Source organism: Boleophthalmus pectinirostris, unplaced genomic scaffold (assembly GCF_026225935.1).
Source record: "Boleophthalmus pectinirostris isolate CB_2022bp ecotype Guang Dong unplaced genomic scaffold, ASM2622593v1 HiC_scaffold_2, whole genome shotgun sequence".
NCBI lineage: Eukaryota > Metazoa > Chordata > Actinopteri > Gobiiformes > Gobiidae > Boleophthalmus > Boleophthalmus pectinirostris.
Genome location: NW_026571152.1, coordinates 202,227 through 221,052, shown reverse-complemented (window position 1 = coordinate 221,052; position 18,826 = coordinate 202,227). Strand labels below are relative to the sequence as shown.

Below are 18,826 nucleotides of genomic sequence, written 5' to 3'. Positions count from 1 at the left end.
CAGTTTTATTATTGATTTTAGTCGAACTCAAAATCAGGCCTTAACCAAATATTTGATTTAACCAACAGAAGGTTATGAAGGCAAACAGTGAAGGTCATTGGTCAAGAACAGACAGGCAGTTGAGGGGAACTCACGCTTTCATTTGCTGGTAATTTCCTAAAATCACAGTACCACATTGTGGTACTTCACGTAATTTAGGCTTCAGATTGCACAGTATTAACTAGCTCATGTGAGTGTGTGCACATTTCTTCCTTCTCTAATCAGTGAAACATTAGCATTACAAACAGTTTAAGATGTTTTAATCCTATTTCCCTTTTTACACTTTAATATAATGCAACAGAATAGGTTATAAAATGTATTTTAAGATGGTATTCAGTATATTCTCTTCAATTTTGTCTGTATTTCACCCAATAATAGTCTGATATTGAGCTGTGTCCTGTGTGCTGCTTTCAGGGCACGCTGCAACAGTTTGTGGATGACTTCTTCAGGAGCGTGTTGTGTTCAGGGGCAGTCGTTCCCCCTGCCGTCAAATACTTCTTTGACTTTCTGGATGAGCAGGCACTCAAACACAACAATGTGGATGAGGAGACCATCCACATCTGGAAGACCAACAGGTATAACCAGCACATCTGGGACATTTTCTGTTAGCTGACATATGTTCATTAGTTGATTTTGATTTTGGCAAGAGGATGAAAGGGGGGCAGTCTAGATATGAAAGTATCCAATATTTGTTTAATTTGTATTTATTTTGATAAAGAGCCTTTCTGTTATGGCAAAACCAGGACTAAGAGCTGTAGTATACTTGTCCTTGTTTGGTCCTAGTTTAATTCAGATGAAGACTGGATTTAGTACTGTTCTAATCCCAGTTTCATCTCAGTTTTGAGGTGGTCTGTGTGTAAGTGTGAACACATCCTAAACCAGGATTAAGACAGGACCAAGACAGGAATAAACCAAGATTTATCTTGAGTTCTAACAAGATTAAGGGTTTCACCGGGGCTAAATGATAACTATGACAAATCCACAACTTGACTATACCACAACTAAACCATGACTGAACCAGAAATAGATCTGGAACAAACTAGAACTGAATCAGGACCATACTGGATTAACATGGACAAAACCAGGAACTAAATAGAATAAGGTCCAGAGTTGCTTGCTGCCACGACTCAACCAGGACTGAACTGGCACTAAACTAGGACTATACTAGCTGGATTTAACCAGGATTTAACTAAACTATATTATGCTATATTCTAATCTGTTTGGATGGCATTTTGCACCCTATGTGATCCTAGTAGAGTGTACCCTGCTAAAGTGTGAAGATGCTTACCCTCATGGGTTTCAACTTCCTGTTTATAGCCTACATTTTGAAAACATTTGATAATCTAAAACTTATAATATTTAGTTTTGAATTGCATATTGCTATGTCAGCAGTGCTTATTTTTCATAATTTATAAACCAATGGATAGGCTCCTGAAGCAGGAGGCCTAAAATGAGGACTCCAATATTCTCGCATTACAATATTTTTTATGGAAAACTTCCTATCACCCAAGTCACTGAATTCGCAGAACAACAAATCTAGATTAGTTTGCAATCCCCTCGTGTTGACATTTAAGTGTATAAATTAGTGTCACAGCAACCACACAAGCAGGCTGTGCGTCGCATGTAGATTTGTGTGATTGACGCCTTGGCGAGCACACGAGAGCAGGCTACGCACGGACCAAGGATGAGCGATTTAATTACTACTCCTCTCCTCCTCATAACGCCACTGACTGCAGCCAGCCGTTCTGTTTATCAAATCAAGGGAGAGGCCAGCTATTAAATAATGAATATGTGTACGAGGCATAACAACAAACAAACATGCTAATTATGTCCCAAGCTAATTTAATTCTCTGATTATTGCTACATTGCTATTTTTGCTACCCATTGTATTCAAGACGTAGCTTTCCCCTGGAGACAGCGCCAAAGTGAGATGAATTTTACATGGCGCATGTTTTGGATCTATCCAAAGGCTCAGCGCACTGTAATCACGGACTAGAGGTTTGGAAAATGTTTGACTGTTTTGGGGCAAAGTTTTGATTTTCCCATGATTTGTAAAGATTTGATGAAGGGAGCATGCTGTTCTGGAAATCAGTGGATATTAAACTTGAACATTTGCAGGTTTTGGTGTGGAACAACATGCTAAAAGAAATGGACAGGCTTTGTAGAGGTAATATCGTTTCAGAATGCTTCCAAGCTCACCAGATCTTAACTAGAATCTGGGCTCCCAATTACATTATATTAAAATGAAGACTATTCTATTATTAAACCTGCACTAGCCAAGACCAAACTAAGTCCACGTTGGGGCTAATCTGTGCTCAAACTAGAATTATTCAAACGTGAACTATTCAAAAAGGCAGGAAGTACAACCGGACCAATATTTTACAGAGATCGAACCAGGTCTAATTCAGGATTTGACTGGGTATAAACCGGGTATAAACCAGGTATAAACCAGGTTTAAACCAGGTCTAGACCAGATCTTAACCGGTTCTAAACAAGGACTGATCAAGGACTAAACCAGTTCTAAAATTAGATTTAACCAGGTCTAGACCAGATCATAACCTGGTCTGAACAAGGACTGAACTAGGACTAAACCATGTCTTAAACCACATCTGAAATCAGGTCTAAACCAATCTTAAATCAAATCTAAACTAGGTCTAATTTAGGAATAAACCAGACTTAAATCAGATCTAAACCAGGTCCAAACCAGGTCGAAATAAAGAACTTAATTGTATGTATGTAAATCACAGATCTAAAACTGGTCTGATCCAGGACTTTATCAGGATCAAACCTGGACTACACCAGCTCCATCTCTGTTTATGGTCTTTTGTGCATTATTTGACCCTAGGGCAGTGCTGTGAGTGCGCTGAGGAGTTCAGTACAGGATAATAACAGGGACACAGACACTTCTCAGTGAGGTGCCATTTTGTCCAATCATAAAACCTGTACTTGTCAGGTTATTCTTAAACTGCACACTTGACTGTCAAAGAGACTTGCCCACATGAGCTGCAATACACCCAAGAACAAAAGGAGGCGGTGTTCCTTTGAGACAACAGCATAGTGTTTAAAGATTGCCATTACAGCTGTTGGAGAGTTGTCTGTGAGAATGTACAGACTGTCCACAGTGCACTGAAGGCATCTCAGAACTCAAAGTTTTCTGTCAAAAAAATATTATAAAAAATAATACATGTATTTATTTTTGTATGCCCTGAAAGGATATGGCTTAAAGATATTTAAAGAGCCCATATTAAATCAGTCAATCAAACATTATTTATAGAGTGTGCACAACAACAACAATGACAACAACAACAACAATAAATATAGCCGCAAGTGGCAATGATTGGCCCTCGTGCGCCTACGCTGCACCCCGCAAAAGCCACGCCCCTCAGAACGCCACACCCAACAGAATGCCATGCCCTTCAGAACGCCGTGCCCTGCACTAATGCTAATAACCCTAAACTTAAATATAACCATAGTCGTAATCCTAACCATAGACCCAACCCTAACTCTTACCCTAACCCATTAATTTTTCAAAATTTTTGCATGTGTTTATTTTTTTTAAATCCAAGATGATGGACTTCGGGTTTGTATAGGGGCGTGGTTACAATATACATTTTTGTTCCTATTGCCATGATGTATCTGGCTACCAAATTTGGTTTGGCTTCGCCAAAGTTTGTGTAAGGACGTCCCATTGACAACGACAGAATTTTGACTTGTTGCCACGGCAACACAATGTAAATGAGGTCTGAGCATTATTGAGTTTTTTTTAATCTAGACCATGTCACAAATGTGGATACCAAATTTTGTGTATCTATTTTGTGTATTTTTCTATACAAATTTTCTAGGGGGCGCTATTGCACCCACTTTTCTTACATCAGTCTGTTTAGTGTCGGGGTGTGAACCCACGATTAAAATTTGAGTGAATTGGCCAAAGTTTGTGCCATTAATGTCAATTTCACCAATGGAAAAACATGGAGAGTTTATGTCATCGCTATGGCAACACCATAAAATATGACATGGCTGTCATTGACTTTCGGATCAGGATGCCAAAATGGAATTTTGTGTAAAATTTCTATTTCGGAAAAAATTATTTTCTCCCATATGAAATTTAGTTTCAATCTATAGGGGGCGCTAATGTGCCAAATTAATAATTTTCACATTAAGTAGCTTCAGGGCAGAGAGTTTAACAACTGTTTCAAATTTCATTGAAATCGGAGTTCGTTTGAGCAAATGGGAACAATTTGAGAATCTCCAAAATTGTGTGCATTTTTGTTGCTTCACTGCTCAGAGACCGTAAGACGTGTGTGAAAAATTTGGATAAATTTTGATGTTCCACCTCTTGAGATAATGTGGACCAAATTTGAGCTCGTTCGGGTGAACGCCCTCGGAGGAGTTCGTAAAAGCTTAGCCAACTTTAATCCAATACTGCTCCCTAATGTTGGAGCACACGGTGTTGGTGTAGTAATATTGTTTTCTTGTGTTGTCATGATCGACTTCTGTGTCAAATTTCATGATTGTACGTGCAGATTTTTTTTTCCCTCATTCGTATTCCCTAATTCATTTTTGAGTTGTTTGGGGGTGCTGACTAGCCATTTTATTTATGTTTGGGAAATGGAAATAGCAAGAATAGCAAGAAAAGAAGCGCGAGTTTTACCAGATGGCAAAATTTCAGGACTTTTTGTCATGGTTCAGTGGGTGAAAAATGGGTGAGTTGGTTAGGAAAAATGTAATAAGAAAGAAAGAAGAAAGAAAGAATAATATTCTGATACAAGAACAATGTTCCGCTTTTTTTGGCCAACAAACTATACATTTTCGGAAACCTCAAGCGCATTGCTACGTGATGGCGAGGGTCCCTGGTCACTACGGGCGAGTCACTTTGTGCTATTTCATTTTCGGGCCACTAGGAGCATCGCTTTGCGATACTAATAGGCCCTTCGCCAGCCTCTGGCGCTCGGGCCTAATAAATCCTACATAGTTCTTCTCTCACACACTGTTCCACCTTGTGATGTCATGTACAGAAAGTGCTCCACTGTGTTTTTAAACACCATACACCTTCACTAGAATCATTTGGATAATTTCAGCCATGGAATTGCCATTCCCTATTGAACTAAAGGTAAAAGGAGTTGTTGGCTTGAAAACTACCACTAAATGACATCACAACGTGGAACAGAACATTTTGAGCATGGGAGATGTAGATAAAGGATTATTCAAACGTGTTCAGACGAATGAAATGAAACACAACTCCAGGCAAGTTTTACCATAGTTACCATAGTTACCAACATGATGTATTTTGCAGTCTATGCTGTGATAAAGCACTTTTCATTGTTTCATCCACCCTGCCTCCATCTCTCTTCAACTACAATACACTTTGTTTGGTAAATTTGGCAAGTCAGTCCCAAATCCGTTTTTAAATTCCTCTACAGTTAGTGGTAATTTTTCTTAAAAAAACAAAAAAAGTGTGTGGAGTGAATTTGCATGTGAGCGTCTTCATATATGTCTCTATTGTGCTGTATGCATTCTAACCCTCTGATCATCACTGAATTAGGGATACAAAATACACCAGGGAAACCTCAACTGGGCAAAGCAGATTGTGTGAGTGATTAGCTACTGGCCAAAAAAATCTAGTAATTCAACTCAAACATTTCCCTGAGGGGAAATTTGAAGTTGGAAGTTGAGTAGTAGGAAATTAAATGTATAACTAAATAAGAACATTGTTCCAAAAAGTAAAACATGACACACAAATACACAAATGTGTAGTTAGGTTATGCAGTTCAAAGTCAGATTGGCTTTGCCAAAAGAGTCCCTCCTCCCAAGACATCTTGTCAGCGTCTTTAGTTTTCTGTTGGTCATTTGTGAGGATAGACCTCCTGGGCAGTTTAGCACTTTTGACACACATATTTGCATGCATGCACGCGCACACATGCGCACACACACACGCACACATGCACACGCACACACATGGTTGATGACAGTGTTTAGCTGATGATGTCAAACCCCAGGAGACAGTCATTTAAAGTGCGCATGATGGTTAGACTCACTTCACTGAAACACAGTTCACATTGTTAAATTTTAGATTTTACAAACAAATGAGAGAGGGATTCTGTTTTACAACTCAGATTTAGATTTACACTTTTCTTTGCAACTTTTTGTCCACAAACTGACATTTAATTAATATAAAGGTATAATTCTATAGGATCATTATTAAGCATAGGTACTATCTTACCAGACCAATCCATAAGAAAAACATAAAAATCACATATGTCAAGTCAAATGTACTTTAAACTACTGCATATACGTGAACACCCAGAGAGCCTCACTATAGGTAGTTTGCATGTCCTGCCATATACGAGGGTGTCTGAGTGGAGTTAGTCTTTCTATTTTTTCACAAATATGTGTCAGATGTAGATTTTACAGACAAGTTCACAGTTTCACTTAAATATATAATCTCATACCACATCTCAGCGCTTTCAGAGCTAGTTTCTTTCAGATTAGTTTATTAAGAAGCGGACATGGGGACCTGCGAGTCGTGATTTGGACTCGAGACAGACTTGAGTCACTGATAAAATTGACTAAGACTTGGGGCTCAACTTGGGCTTGAAGGTCAGTGACTTGGGACTTGACTGACTTGAGGCCTATGCCTATGTTTTTAGAAAATACTTGTTAAATAAAAGTTGATAAATGCTGTGCTTAAATTTACAGGAATAAACTGGAACATGTCACTCCCACTTTTCTGTTTGTTACTTTGAATGTAACTGAAGTACTGTGATATGGTATCCTCAAATGTACTATAGTAATATACAGTACAACTACAATACAATGCAGTTAAATAGAAGGAACTACATGAGTGTAGACTAGATGACAAAATAACTATTAAGCACTTTTAAATCTTCTTTCTGTTTTGACTGTAATGATTCACTCTAAGATCTTGTCAAGATAATTAAAAAGGGAAAATTAGCATTTCTACCACTCTTACATAAATACTCATATATAAATATTCTGTGACTTTTTATGTATGTGGTGCTTTGGTTTAAAGACTTGAACTGACTTAAAGCTCAAAGCTGATGACTTGGACTTATGGGCCAGTGACTCGAGACTCAGCTTGGACTTGCCTGCATTTGACTTGGGACTTGAGGTCAAAGACTTGCAAAACAACGACTTGATTCTACCTGTGTAAGAAGTAATATTCATTCAGAGCACTACATGTAGTAGTGGTTTATTTTATTCAATTCTACTCCCTTATTAAGTAAATAATAAAGGAGTAATACTAATGACATTTTGTTCCTTCTGTCTCTCTTCATCTCTGTTTCTGGCTCTTCTCTCCTTTCTCTCTCTCTCTCTCTGTGTCACAGTCTGCCTCTGCGTTTCTGGGTAAACATCTTGAAGAATCCTCACTTCATCTTTGACGTAAACGTGACAGAGGTGGTGGACGCCGCTCTGTCCGTCATTGCTCAGACATTTATGGACGCGTGCACCAAGAGCGAGCACAAACTCAGCCGGGTCAGCAAAACTATAACTTGTATACCCTCATAGCCCTTAAAGTTCCATAGTACTGTATGTGTGACCTTTTCTCACCATGCCTGTGAGTGTTAACAATTGGATTCTTGTTATTTGTAGGACTCTCCGAGTAACAAACTACTCTATGCAAAGGAGATCTCCACCTACAAGAAGATGGTGGACGAGTGAGTAGACTCCATCATCCATAGCACAGATGATCTCTCAGGTCGTGTTATCCTAATGCTGTGTGTGTGTTTGTGTGTGTGTGTGCGCGCACGTGCGTGCATGTGTGTGTGTGTGCATGCGTGTGTGTGCGTGTGTGTGCGTGTGTGTGTGTGTTTGTGTGTGTTTGTGTGTGTGTGTCTTATTACAGTTATTACAAGGGGATCAGGCAGATGGTACCTGTGAGCGACCAAGACATGAACACACATTTGGCCGAAGTGTCCAGGGTGAGAATTTACTACTGACAGTATTACTACTACTGATACTACTCCTACTGCTACAATGACAACTACTACTGATACTCATACTACTGATACTGCTACAGTAACATATACTACTACTAGTTTTAATGCCAATACCTGCGACTACCACTGTTGTTACTAGTACTACTACTGTTGTGTAGTACTACTGGTACAACTACTACTGTTAAATGCCATTTCTACCATTAGTGATACTATTACTACTACTATAACTACCAGTACTGCTATTATTATTATCTATTATTTATACTCTACTAAAACTACTACTACTACTAATGATATTGCTCCTACTAAATGTTCATGTGTTCTAACATTTTCATTGTCATTGATCTTATTCTTATTCTAACACGTTGTGCTAATCTGTAGAAGTTTAACACACATTAGGCTGACATAACAGTATAGTGTGTATTTTATAATAGGAAATAAATAATACTTCATAATGTCATAGTAGGAAATGGTAGTACTTATATTAGTTCTTGCAGTTGTCAAAGTTCCAGTACGTCAAACTTTATTTAATGATGCTGCCTCTTCTAAAGGTTACTTTGTTTGTTCCTTCATTCATGTCACACACTTTTTACTGTGATATTTTTAAACCCTGAAAAACACAGTTAAGTGTGCTGTAGGGCTTTACTTATAACCTTTACGTTGTATTTTTTGTCGGTTTATGCAATGATAGCTTTACAATTAAGGAGTACATAGTGAGGAGAGGAAACGTATTGTAAATCAGACATCATTCAATCTGTGATATGTGATGATACTTTAGGCTATATCATACAGCAGGGGTGTCAAACTTACGGCCCGGGGGCCAGATCCGGCCCTCCAAGACCTTTAATCTGGCCCTTGACTGGTTTTCTACTAAAATATTTTTGTTATATTTTCTATTAAAATCTTGGTAATTTTCTGTAGTGTTTATCATATCAGCATCTCCAGCGCCTCTGTACGTGGCCCCTCCCACCAGAGCAGCACAAATGAAGACTTGTCTCTTTCCAAACGCTCTTAAAGGATGATCGATTTGACTGTTGACCGTGACACCCTCATCAGAAAAATGTCCAAAATGAGAAAAGTGCAGCCGAGTGCAGGATTTTCGAAGAAAAATTTACTTATTCCTTTCTGCATACAAGTTCATGTTAAAACATTGTGTTGAAATTGTATTTTTCTTAAAGTTTCAGGTTGTTCATAATATATTATATTATATAAAATATTATAATATTTTGTAAAAGAAAGAGTTCATCAATTTAAAAATAAAAGATTTCTGTAATATTGATGCACAAATTTTGACAATTTTGTAATGTACATTAGTTTGTGCATATAGGTAAGATAAGATAAGATAATCCATTATTGTCTCCCATGGGAGAAAATTTGTCTTGGGACAGGGGGGTAACATGCTTTATCAAAAAACACAACACAAAGCACCACAAAGCACCACAAGCACCATAGAACAATATGGATACAAGACCAAGTAACGAGTGATGCAGGACCTTTAATATTCTTTACAGGACAGCCCAATATTGGCCCATTCCGAGCAGTTTTGATTGCATGTTCCCTAAGCCTTTTACAACTGCCTAAATTGCAGATTAACCTTTTAAACATGTTTGAATCTTTGTTTACAGATGACCCTGAATTCTGCCTAACTTTGTCTGATTTGGCTTTGGTCACTGGGCTTCTTCTTGCCTAGCCTAACAGTCTCTCTGAAAATTTGCTGAACTGAGCTTTGGGGCCACACCATTATTTTACCCGCTCTTTTAGTCAAGGTAAAAATCTGTGATTTAAGTTTGACTGACAGGTTACCAAACCATGTTGACATGCCATAACGTAAAATTGAGTCCATGCATGCTCTGTAAAACATCAACATTTGTATCCACTCCATGTAACCTAAGCCGTTTAAAAAGACGCTGGCTGATTTTTGAGCAGACAGATTGTACATGTGGCTCCATTGGAGCTGAGAATCAAAGAACACACCCAAGTACTTATAACATGTCACCTGTTCTATGTCCCTCCCCTGATATCAATGGGGCTGTGGTTCCCTACAGATTTGGGGTAAAAAATCATCTCTTTTGTCTTTTCCACATTTAAGACAAGGTTGTGCTCCTCACACCAATGCACCACTTCATCAATTTCTGTCTTGTAGCTAATCACATCTGTACTTTTATTGAGTAAACTAAGAATAGCTGTGTCATCAGAAAACTTAAGTACATATAGTTGTTTACCTGTTTACTCCTGCACATATTGGTGTACAAATCAAAAGAAGAGGTGAGCTAACACAGCCCTGTGGTGCTGCAGTGCTGACAACCTGAATATCTGACAGCGTTGAATTAACCTTAACTTGTTGCTGTCTTCCTGTGAGGAACCCCAATTACCAGGATGCTTGGTAATATTGTATTAAATGCTGAGCTGAAATCCATGAACAATATTCTGGCATATGATGAAGGATCCTCTAAGTGTTTCAGTATTAAATGGGCAGTAGTTACAAGAGCGTTCAAATTATTTCATAGTCACTGATGTCAAGGCCACAGGCCTGAAGTCATTGTTCTCTTTAGGACAGGTTTTCTTTGGTACAGGGGTGATAACAGAGCAAAGGTATATCCCCTGTATCTACTGAAATTTGAAACAAGGGACACCATGCTATTTCCAAAACTGTTACTAAGTAGCCATACCATAAACAAAAGACAACATCTATTATTTTGCTCAATTAAAATGTTCTAAATTCATGTTGTTTCTTGCACATACATTGTCACTGAGGGATTTATTTTTCTCTTCAGGCTATATAAGAAAAACTAATATAATTGATAATATAAAATGTTACATATTGGTAAGAGAATGTATAATGCCATCAGTGTGTAAAAGTTAATACTATACCGATATGAGTATGTACTTGTGTTTTTTTATTTGTGTTAGTGACTTGTGTTTCTTTCAGGCTCACACAGACAAACTCAACACACAAGTGGCTCTGCATCAACTGTACCAGTACGCCAGCAAATACTATGACGGGGTAAGACATATACACCTACTACTACTACTGGTACTACTAGGGTGGGCGGCAGTAGCTCAGTTGGTAGAGCATTCGCCCACTGATCTGAAAGTTGGCGGTTTGATTCCAGCTCTCGACATAAAAATCACAGGTTGAGCAGTCAGATCCACTGACCCACAGGTTGGCTGGTGTGATTCCAGCTCCCACAGATGAATGCTGCTGTTGTGTTAACCCACCTTGCCCACAGTGTCTGTGTGAATGTGTGTGTGAATGTGTGTGTGAATGGGTGTGTGAATGGGTGTGTGAATGGGTGTGTGAATGGGTGTGTGGTTCCTTGTTGTAAAGCGCTTTGACCACCACAACTGCTTTAATAATAATAATAATTATTATTATTATTATTATTATTATTATTATCTACTATTGTAGCCACAGCTGCCCTGGAGCAGACTGACAGAAGCAAGGCTGACCTTGACCTTGAGTGCATTTATTTGTAGACAAAATAAAGTTTGAATTAAAAAATGCATATTAAAAGTAAACAAAATTTAAATTTAAATTAATTTACAAATAAATTGGCCATATCTGCTCGTACCACGCTCAGTTAAGACATTTTCCTGTGCTTTTTTCATATCTTGCCCAGAGCCCTTTTCCACTGAACGCACTACTGCCCACCATATTATTGCCTTTCCATTTTACTCCCCTGGCTTCACTCTCCATATACCAGAAGAGTGATTGTACAAAATTTTAATTGAAAACATTTGGGTGGGATGTGAATTGGAAAATTGCTCTGGGAATTGATTTTTGAAGCATCCATTGTGGGTCAGTAAACTGGATAAACAAAATCTAATGAACAAGTAAACAAATGTCTGTCAAGCTGCAAAAGTGGGAGTCTATATCAGGAAGCTTTTAGGCTCAGGGCCTAGCTCGAAACACTTTGGAAAATATTAAACCATGACAAAAACGACAATGTTTGTTGTTTTTTTTCAGATATTTCACTCCAAATATTAACACACTTGACTGAATGACTGCATTTATTTAAAGGTCCTATATTACGCTAAATCTACTCTTGTGAGCTTAAAGTGAAGTTATAGTGCTGTTTCCTGATCACAAACAAACCTGGAGTTGTGTTTCGCTTCATTTACACATGTTTGAATAACCCATTATTACTAGTCTGTTTACATCGCCAAAACTCAAAATGCTCTGTTCCATCTGGTGATGTCAGGAAGTAGTAGTTTCCAAGTTAACTGACACTTTTTACCATTTGTTCAGTAGAGATTTGAAATTCCACAGCTGAAATCATCCAAATGGTTCTAGTGAAGTGTTACCACATGACATCACAAAGTGGAACAGTGGAAATCTTCAGGGTTTGTGTGTTAAACATGAATGAAACAAAACGAGCTCCAGGCCTGTTTTTGAGGATGTAACAAACATGGCTAAAAGCTCACAAGAGTCAATTTTGCATAACATAGGACTTCTAAAATAAGACCAGAATCTTGCTATAGCAACTAAATATAAGCAGCAAGAAAATATATTTATATTTTTCAAAAACTGTGCAGCCGCTCTGTATTGCTATTAATAATTCAAATACCATGTCTATTTCTCTGCTTTTTCTTGTTGTGTCCATTGTCCACTCCCTCGCCCCTCTGTCCTCCCTGTCGGTACTACTTATTCCTCTACATCTCCCTTCATTGTACCTCATGTCCCTGTCTGTCGTCTTTTAGATCATCGCGTCCCTGGACGAAGACCCCGCTGCACAGAGCAAACAGCTCACCCACCGGCTACAGCACATAGCAGCCACCATGGAAAACAAAGTGACGGATCTCTAACGCATTGCCGGGAGGGACGGGGAGGGTGGGGTCTACGGATACTGCCAGTGACTACAGGGGCATAGCTCGGGTCCAAGGTGAGACACTATGAGAAGAATAGGTCTGTTTTACTTTTAGGTGCAGGTTTGTTCTCAAAGTTGGGTTTAAATCAAGTCTGTTGAAAGTAAACCAGTAAACCAAGACTATTAGCAAGGTCTTCTGGATTATGGTCTAAACTTCAATCATGTCCACCAAACTAGAACTAATTAAAGACTAGCAAGTCAAAACAGGCTGCACTGGAGGACTAAACCGCGACTAAAATCAAGACTATTGCCAAGGTTTTAATTATGTTTATACTAGAACTAATAAAGACAAAATTAGGTTTATATTAGGACCAATAAAGGACCAAACAAAGACGTAACCAAGTCTAAATCTGGACTAAACCAGGACTCAAAAACATTCAGAACTTTGTCAAATCCTAAATTAAACCAAGTCTAAACCAGGACTAAGTGACAGCTGAAATTTCATGGGAGCAATCTGTTGATGGAAATGAAGAGAAGTACATTTCCATAGTGTGTCACTTTCATTTATAAAGTTGAAAAGGTGAAATAATTGTCTGAACTTCTGAATGAAAATGATAATTCCTCTGTCATGGGTATGCCTTAAAACTACTTTGCCAACCTTCTAAAGGTCCACACACACACTCTACATTTTCCCAGACTGCATTGCAGCGACCTATGCCCCTTACTGTCACAGGATCCAATCAGATGTTCAATTTCTTTTCATGTAGAAAAAAGGTTTTAAAATTGTATTCTATATTTTTTTTATGGTGCAGTCTTTCCGAGGAGAGCTTTATAATAATAATAATGAGAATATCTTTTTAAAATGGATCAAGTATGTGGTGTTTTTATGATGCGTATATATATAGTACATTATGTATGAGTGTGAAAATGAGAGGGGGGTGGATAATGCACACAGGATGCCTACTGCCCACTCTCCCTGGACTGGAGCCTGGACTGGATCTTGGTCTAGGACTTGGACCAAAACCAGAGACCAAAAAGGGACCCAACTAGGACTTGGTCTCCTATGATTGACACCAGTCGACACAGTGGCTTGTTGCTGGAAGAGCAAAGTCAGACTTTAAAGATACACAATGGAACTTTTTTTCTGGAGTCTGCATCCTGCCTGTGTCCATGGAGATGTTATTGCTTTGCTTGAAATATTCCACAGTAATGCATTAAGCATGTCCGTTTTGCATTTATTCAGTTGCAGGTGATATTGTTGTTCAGAAATACCTTGAAATACACATATTCTTAACATGTGCTGGCTCGCCTCTCCACAGATCTCATGTGTAACTGGTGAAAAATCCGACATATGTACACTAGTAGTAACTTTGTAAGGAGTAGGCCAATGATGTTCATTTTGTCATCTTATATACTTAAACTTCTTAGGTTCTTTTTAAAGACAATGCAGTAAAGTGTGTTAACCTTGTTGACATGTTTCGGTTGCTCGCTGCAAGCCATCTTCAGAACTGTCACCGGTGTTGGTGGTGATATGTCGTATATCAGCTGTTGTTACTTCCTGTAGGCGTGGTCAGCCTGATGGACCTGGCAGGTCGCTCAGACTGACCACGCCTCCCGTCGCCCGGTGTTCTCTGGAGGAGAACACTGTAAAAGGAACAACCACATTATGGATTGGGACAGGGCTCAGGTCATTGGATCAGAAAACAACAAGTTCAAACGCTGGATCAAGGAGGCCATTGAAATCAGGAAATGAGGCACGGACAGCATTAACCGTGATGACAGAGCATTCCTCCTTTCACACACCTGGGACACCCTCCTCCAGAGAACACCGGGCGACGGGCGTGGTCAGTCTGAGTGACCTGCCAGGTCCATCAGGCTGACCACGCCTACAGGAAGTAACAACAGTTGATATACGACACGTCACCACCAACACCGGTGACAGTTCTGAAGATGGCTTGCAGCTAGCAGCCGAAACATGTCAACAAGGTAAATACACTTTACTGCATTGTCTTTAAAAAGAACCTAAGAAGTTAAAGTTTGTAAGGAGTAGCCAGCTCTCTTGTGCATGTTATAAAGTGGAAACAGTAGAATAAACCCACCCAGACAGAGGCAGAACATGCAAAAACATCTCATAATGGCCAAGATTAACAATTGCATAACCATAGATCTAAATGACTTCCAGCAACAAGCCATGAAAATGTAGTGAATCCAGTTTTTGACTGAAAAGCACAGTAGTCCGTGTCCCTTTATTGTACAGTGCCATGATACATTCCACTGCAAATAAAGCACACAACACATTTTATACAAATCATTTATCTTAATTTCACTATTTACAGTTAAGTTCTTTACTCTAGTCTTTTCCTGATTTCATCCATCTATCTTAGCACTGCAATAATGTCCGCTCACGAGTTCTTAAACAGTAGCGATGGAGCAATATAGAGACAATTTCCAAATGCATTGTTAATATTATTGTTGTTTTTTTGTTTGTTTGTTTGTTTTTTAATATCTTGTATTTTTCCTATTGTCATGGAACACTCTGCCTCTAAAGCTAGCTGCTTATTGCTGATGTTAATAATAATTTGGTACTGTTCATATGTATTCTTTGTTAAGAAAATGTTTCAGAAATATATCAGTTAAAATGACTAATGGAAAGCATTTGCTGATCTGAACAGTTTTGACCAATTGGAGCAACAAAGACTTAATTCATAATGAACACTTAGCTTATTAAGAATGATTTAGGGTTAATAACTATTTAAAGTTATTATTATATATTATAAAGTTATTATTATGTATTATATTATGCTATGTTCTGATCTATGTTATAATGTTTCCTCATCACAAACTAACCTGGAGTTGTGTTTTTGTTTTGTTTTTTTCACACGTGTTTAACACACACACTCTGCAGTTCTTCTCTCAAACAGTAAACACTCTGTTCCACCTTGTGATGTCGTGTGGTAATACAAGAAGTGTTATACTGTGCTTTGATACTCAGAACTTACCCTTCACTACTCAGAACTTACCCTTCACTACTCAGAACTTACCCTTCACTACTCAGAACTTACCCTTCACTACTCAGAACTTACCCTTCACTACTCAGAACTTACCCTTCACTACTCAGAACTTACCCTTTACTACTCAGAACTTACCCTTCACTAAAATCTATTAAAACTGGATAATTTCAGACCTGGAATTGCTAATTTCTAACCTGAAAATGACCACTATATGACATCACAAGGTGGAACAGAACATTTTGAGCTTTGGAGATGTAGACAGACTAACGATAAAGGATTACTGAAACATGTGAATGAAATAAAATACAACTCCAGGTCTGTTTTTGAGGAGGTAACAGCATTACAACATGACTTGAAGCTCAAAATAGTCAAATTTGCATTGTATAGAACCTTTAACCCTACCGCCCTAATAGAGGAGTTACTGAGCCTGAATCATTTTTAATAAACTTTGTTTAGTATGAATTAAGGCTAATTATGGTATAGTTATTGGGTACTCATTAATTTTACACCTGTCCTGGGGCAGATTGACAGAAATAATGCTGCCAATGTGCACTATTGACCCCTCCCGCCACCACCAGTTCTAACACACACTTGATTCTAACAAGGTGGGTGAAGTATCTAATCCAAGGACATGGGCTATAAGGATAGGTTGGAGCTGAAGCTGAACCACTGACCTTTGGGTTTGTGGGCGAACGCTCTAGCCACTAAGCCATTGCTACCCCCATAAAGAAATGCTAAATCTGACATGATAGACTAAAAGAAATGCCTTGAAACACGTCAGATCAGAGGGCCATTCTAAAAACTGTTCACAGGAGTCATTTTACCTGCTGTAGCTTTACTTTTGCAGTGTATAGAAAGAGGTAATCATGTATATAATAATATTGTAATGGGGTGTGAGGATGGGGCAGGGGAGGGGAGTGGGATGGAGATCTCACGCTTAATTAGATGCCGTCATCTGTAATCGATAAATTACAGGTTTCACAGAAGTCTTAACTGTAGTCTATCTGGTCCTGGTGAAGATGATGGGGCAGAGAAGACAGGAGGAGATGATAAAGGACTGTCAAAAAGTCTACACAAAGAAATGACTAGATATGGACTCAATAAACCAGTTATAAACCAGGACTGAACCAGGACTAAACTACACCTTACATTAGCCTTAATAATGTATGAAAAAAGACTTCATTCAAAATGAGCAAAGTTTTTAAATAGAGTCTTTCTGATGTATTAAGGCTAATTAGGTGCAGATATCACAAATTGTTGCCATTCAGTACATGTTTGTTTGATTACCATGGCTTGCTGTGGCATTAACAGTTTACAACAAAAGTCCTTAAAATGGCACAGCTAATAGGAAACTGAAACCCATGAATATAATGTTACAAAACTGATTCTGAAATTGAACTAAACAGATTAAGATTAAGTTTAAAAGGACTAAACAAGGACAAACTATGTCAGGACTGTAGGGTAAGAGGAACAGGAGAGTTGAAGCTTAGCCCAGATCCAGAGCAGGCTGCCCTTGGCACTGGCCGGTGCAGAGCCCTGCCACTCGGTGTAATGACATCAGCAGGGGGCGGTCTTGATCCTAATTACACATGGACTGTAGATCCATCACGTCTTCTGTTAACTGAAGTCTGGTCTCAGAAACCAAAAGGAACCAAACCAGGTCTGAACAAGGATGATAACAATCTCCTCTCCCAAATAAGAATGATGAAAAAAAGATCTAAAATAGGTCTAAACCAGAGCTAAATGAGGACTAAACCATTATGAAGTATGAAATTATTAGATTAGATCAGTACTAAACAACGTCCATACAAACCAGACTAAACTGCAAACAGGGACTAACTCAATATTAGATGTACAGTCACATCTCCTAACTAGGCAGAATAGAAGATCAGACAAGGAATAAACCAGGACGACATCAGACCTAGACCAAGTCTAGACCAGGCCTAGATTGCAGACTTGTCCTGTCTCTGCCGTGATTGATGGTGGTCTCCTCTCCTGAACAGAGTTGATGCAAGCCTTTCTTTGACCAAAGTCGTGCCTTATCCCTGATGCATATGTAGTGGGGCTGGTATTGTGGCAGGTGGACTCTCATGCAGATAGTGCTGGACACAGTGTGTAATCGGAGTGGTGGTTCTGTGCTGTAGATGCTGTGACCAGAAGCTCACTCTTTCTGTTGCAGTTTAGGTGTGTGCATTGTTTTGAGTGTCTGTGCTGTGTGCTTATAGGACTGTGGTGGCAAAGGCAAAATCCAAATGAATACATGTCAAAGTGGCCAATGTGATTTGAACTGAAACACTCCTGAGTAAAGGGGTGTGTGTGACACTCCTGAGTAAAGGGTTTTTGTGTAAATTGAATATAGCGCTCAATTGTTAATGGTGTTTATTTTTGCCCTGTGTTTCTGAGCTATTCCACAGTGTGTGCGATAAATGACAATATATACTCGAATGACCTTCTTACTGCTGTGCAGTTATCATTTTTATTTCTTGTTTCCTATACTCTTCAGATCTTTGTAAAACATGTTGAAATATTGTATTCTAACTGTATACTCTATGCATATGTCCTGGGACGCAAATACAAATGTGCAAAAACGTGCTGTGGTCTGTCAATTTATTCTGTCTATGTCCCATGCATTCATATGCACAGTACAGTGGGATCATTAGCCAACATGTGGAGTCAAGTAAGAGTACTAATACTTCAAAGTATTGCTAGGGGTGTCAAATTATCACGTTAATTGCGATTAATTAATTACAGTCATATTTAGCGTGTTATGTTTTTTAATCGCGTTAATCTCATTTTTAATCTCTAACTTTAGTGTTTCTGTATGTGGGTTTCTTTATTATAAAACCTGTTTTTATGTGTTGTTGGGACAACAACAACACACACACACACAAAACACATTTATAAATTTTTTTATTTCAGTAATTCCACTCATTGCCGGAAAGCCACACAAAACACGCGCAGTAACAGCGATGTAAACGTCTTGTTCACGTTGGCGGCGTCAGTCGCACAA

General features: G+C 38.6%; 1 protein-coding gene across 1 annotated transcript in view; it reads left to right on the top strand.

Annotated features, from left to right (window-relative positions):
* plxnb2b (plexin b2b) overlaps positions 1 to 14,288 on the top strand; it is a 438,171-nt gene extending 423,883 nt beyond the window's left edge. Inside the window, exons 34-39 of the mRNA XM_020919155.2 lie at positions 454 to 614; positions 7,386 to 7,533; positions 7,651 to 7,715; positions 7,904 to 7,979; positions 10,927 to 11,001; positions 12,699 to 14,288. Of these exons, the coding sequence (XP_020774814.2) occupies positions 454 to 614; positions 7,386 to 7,533; positions 7,651 to 7,715; positions 7,904 to 7,979; positions 10,927 to 11,001; positions 12,699 to 12,803 (630 nt within the window). The 3' untranslated portion in view covers positions 12,804 to 14,288. The remainder of the gene's footprint in view (positions 1 to 453; positions 615 to 7,385; positions 7,534 to 7,650; positions 7,716 to 7,903; positions 7,980 to 10,926; positions 11,002 to 12,698) is intronic.
* Positions 14,289 to 18,826: the final 4,538 nt, after the last annotated feature.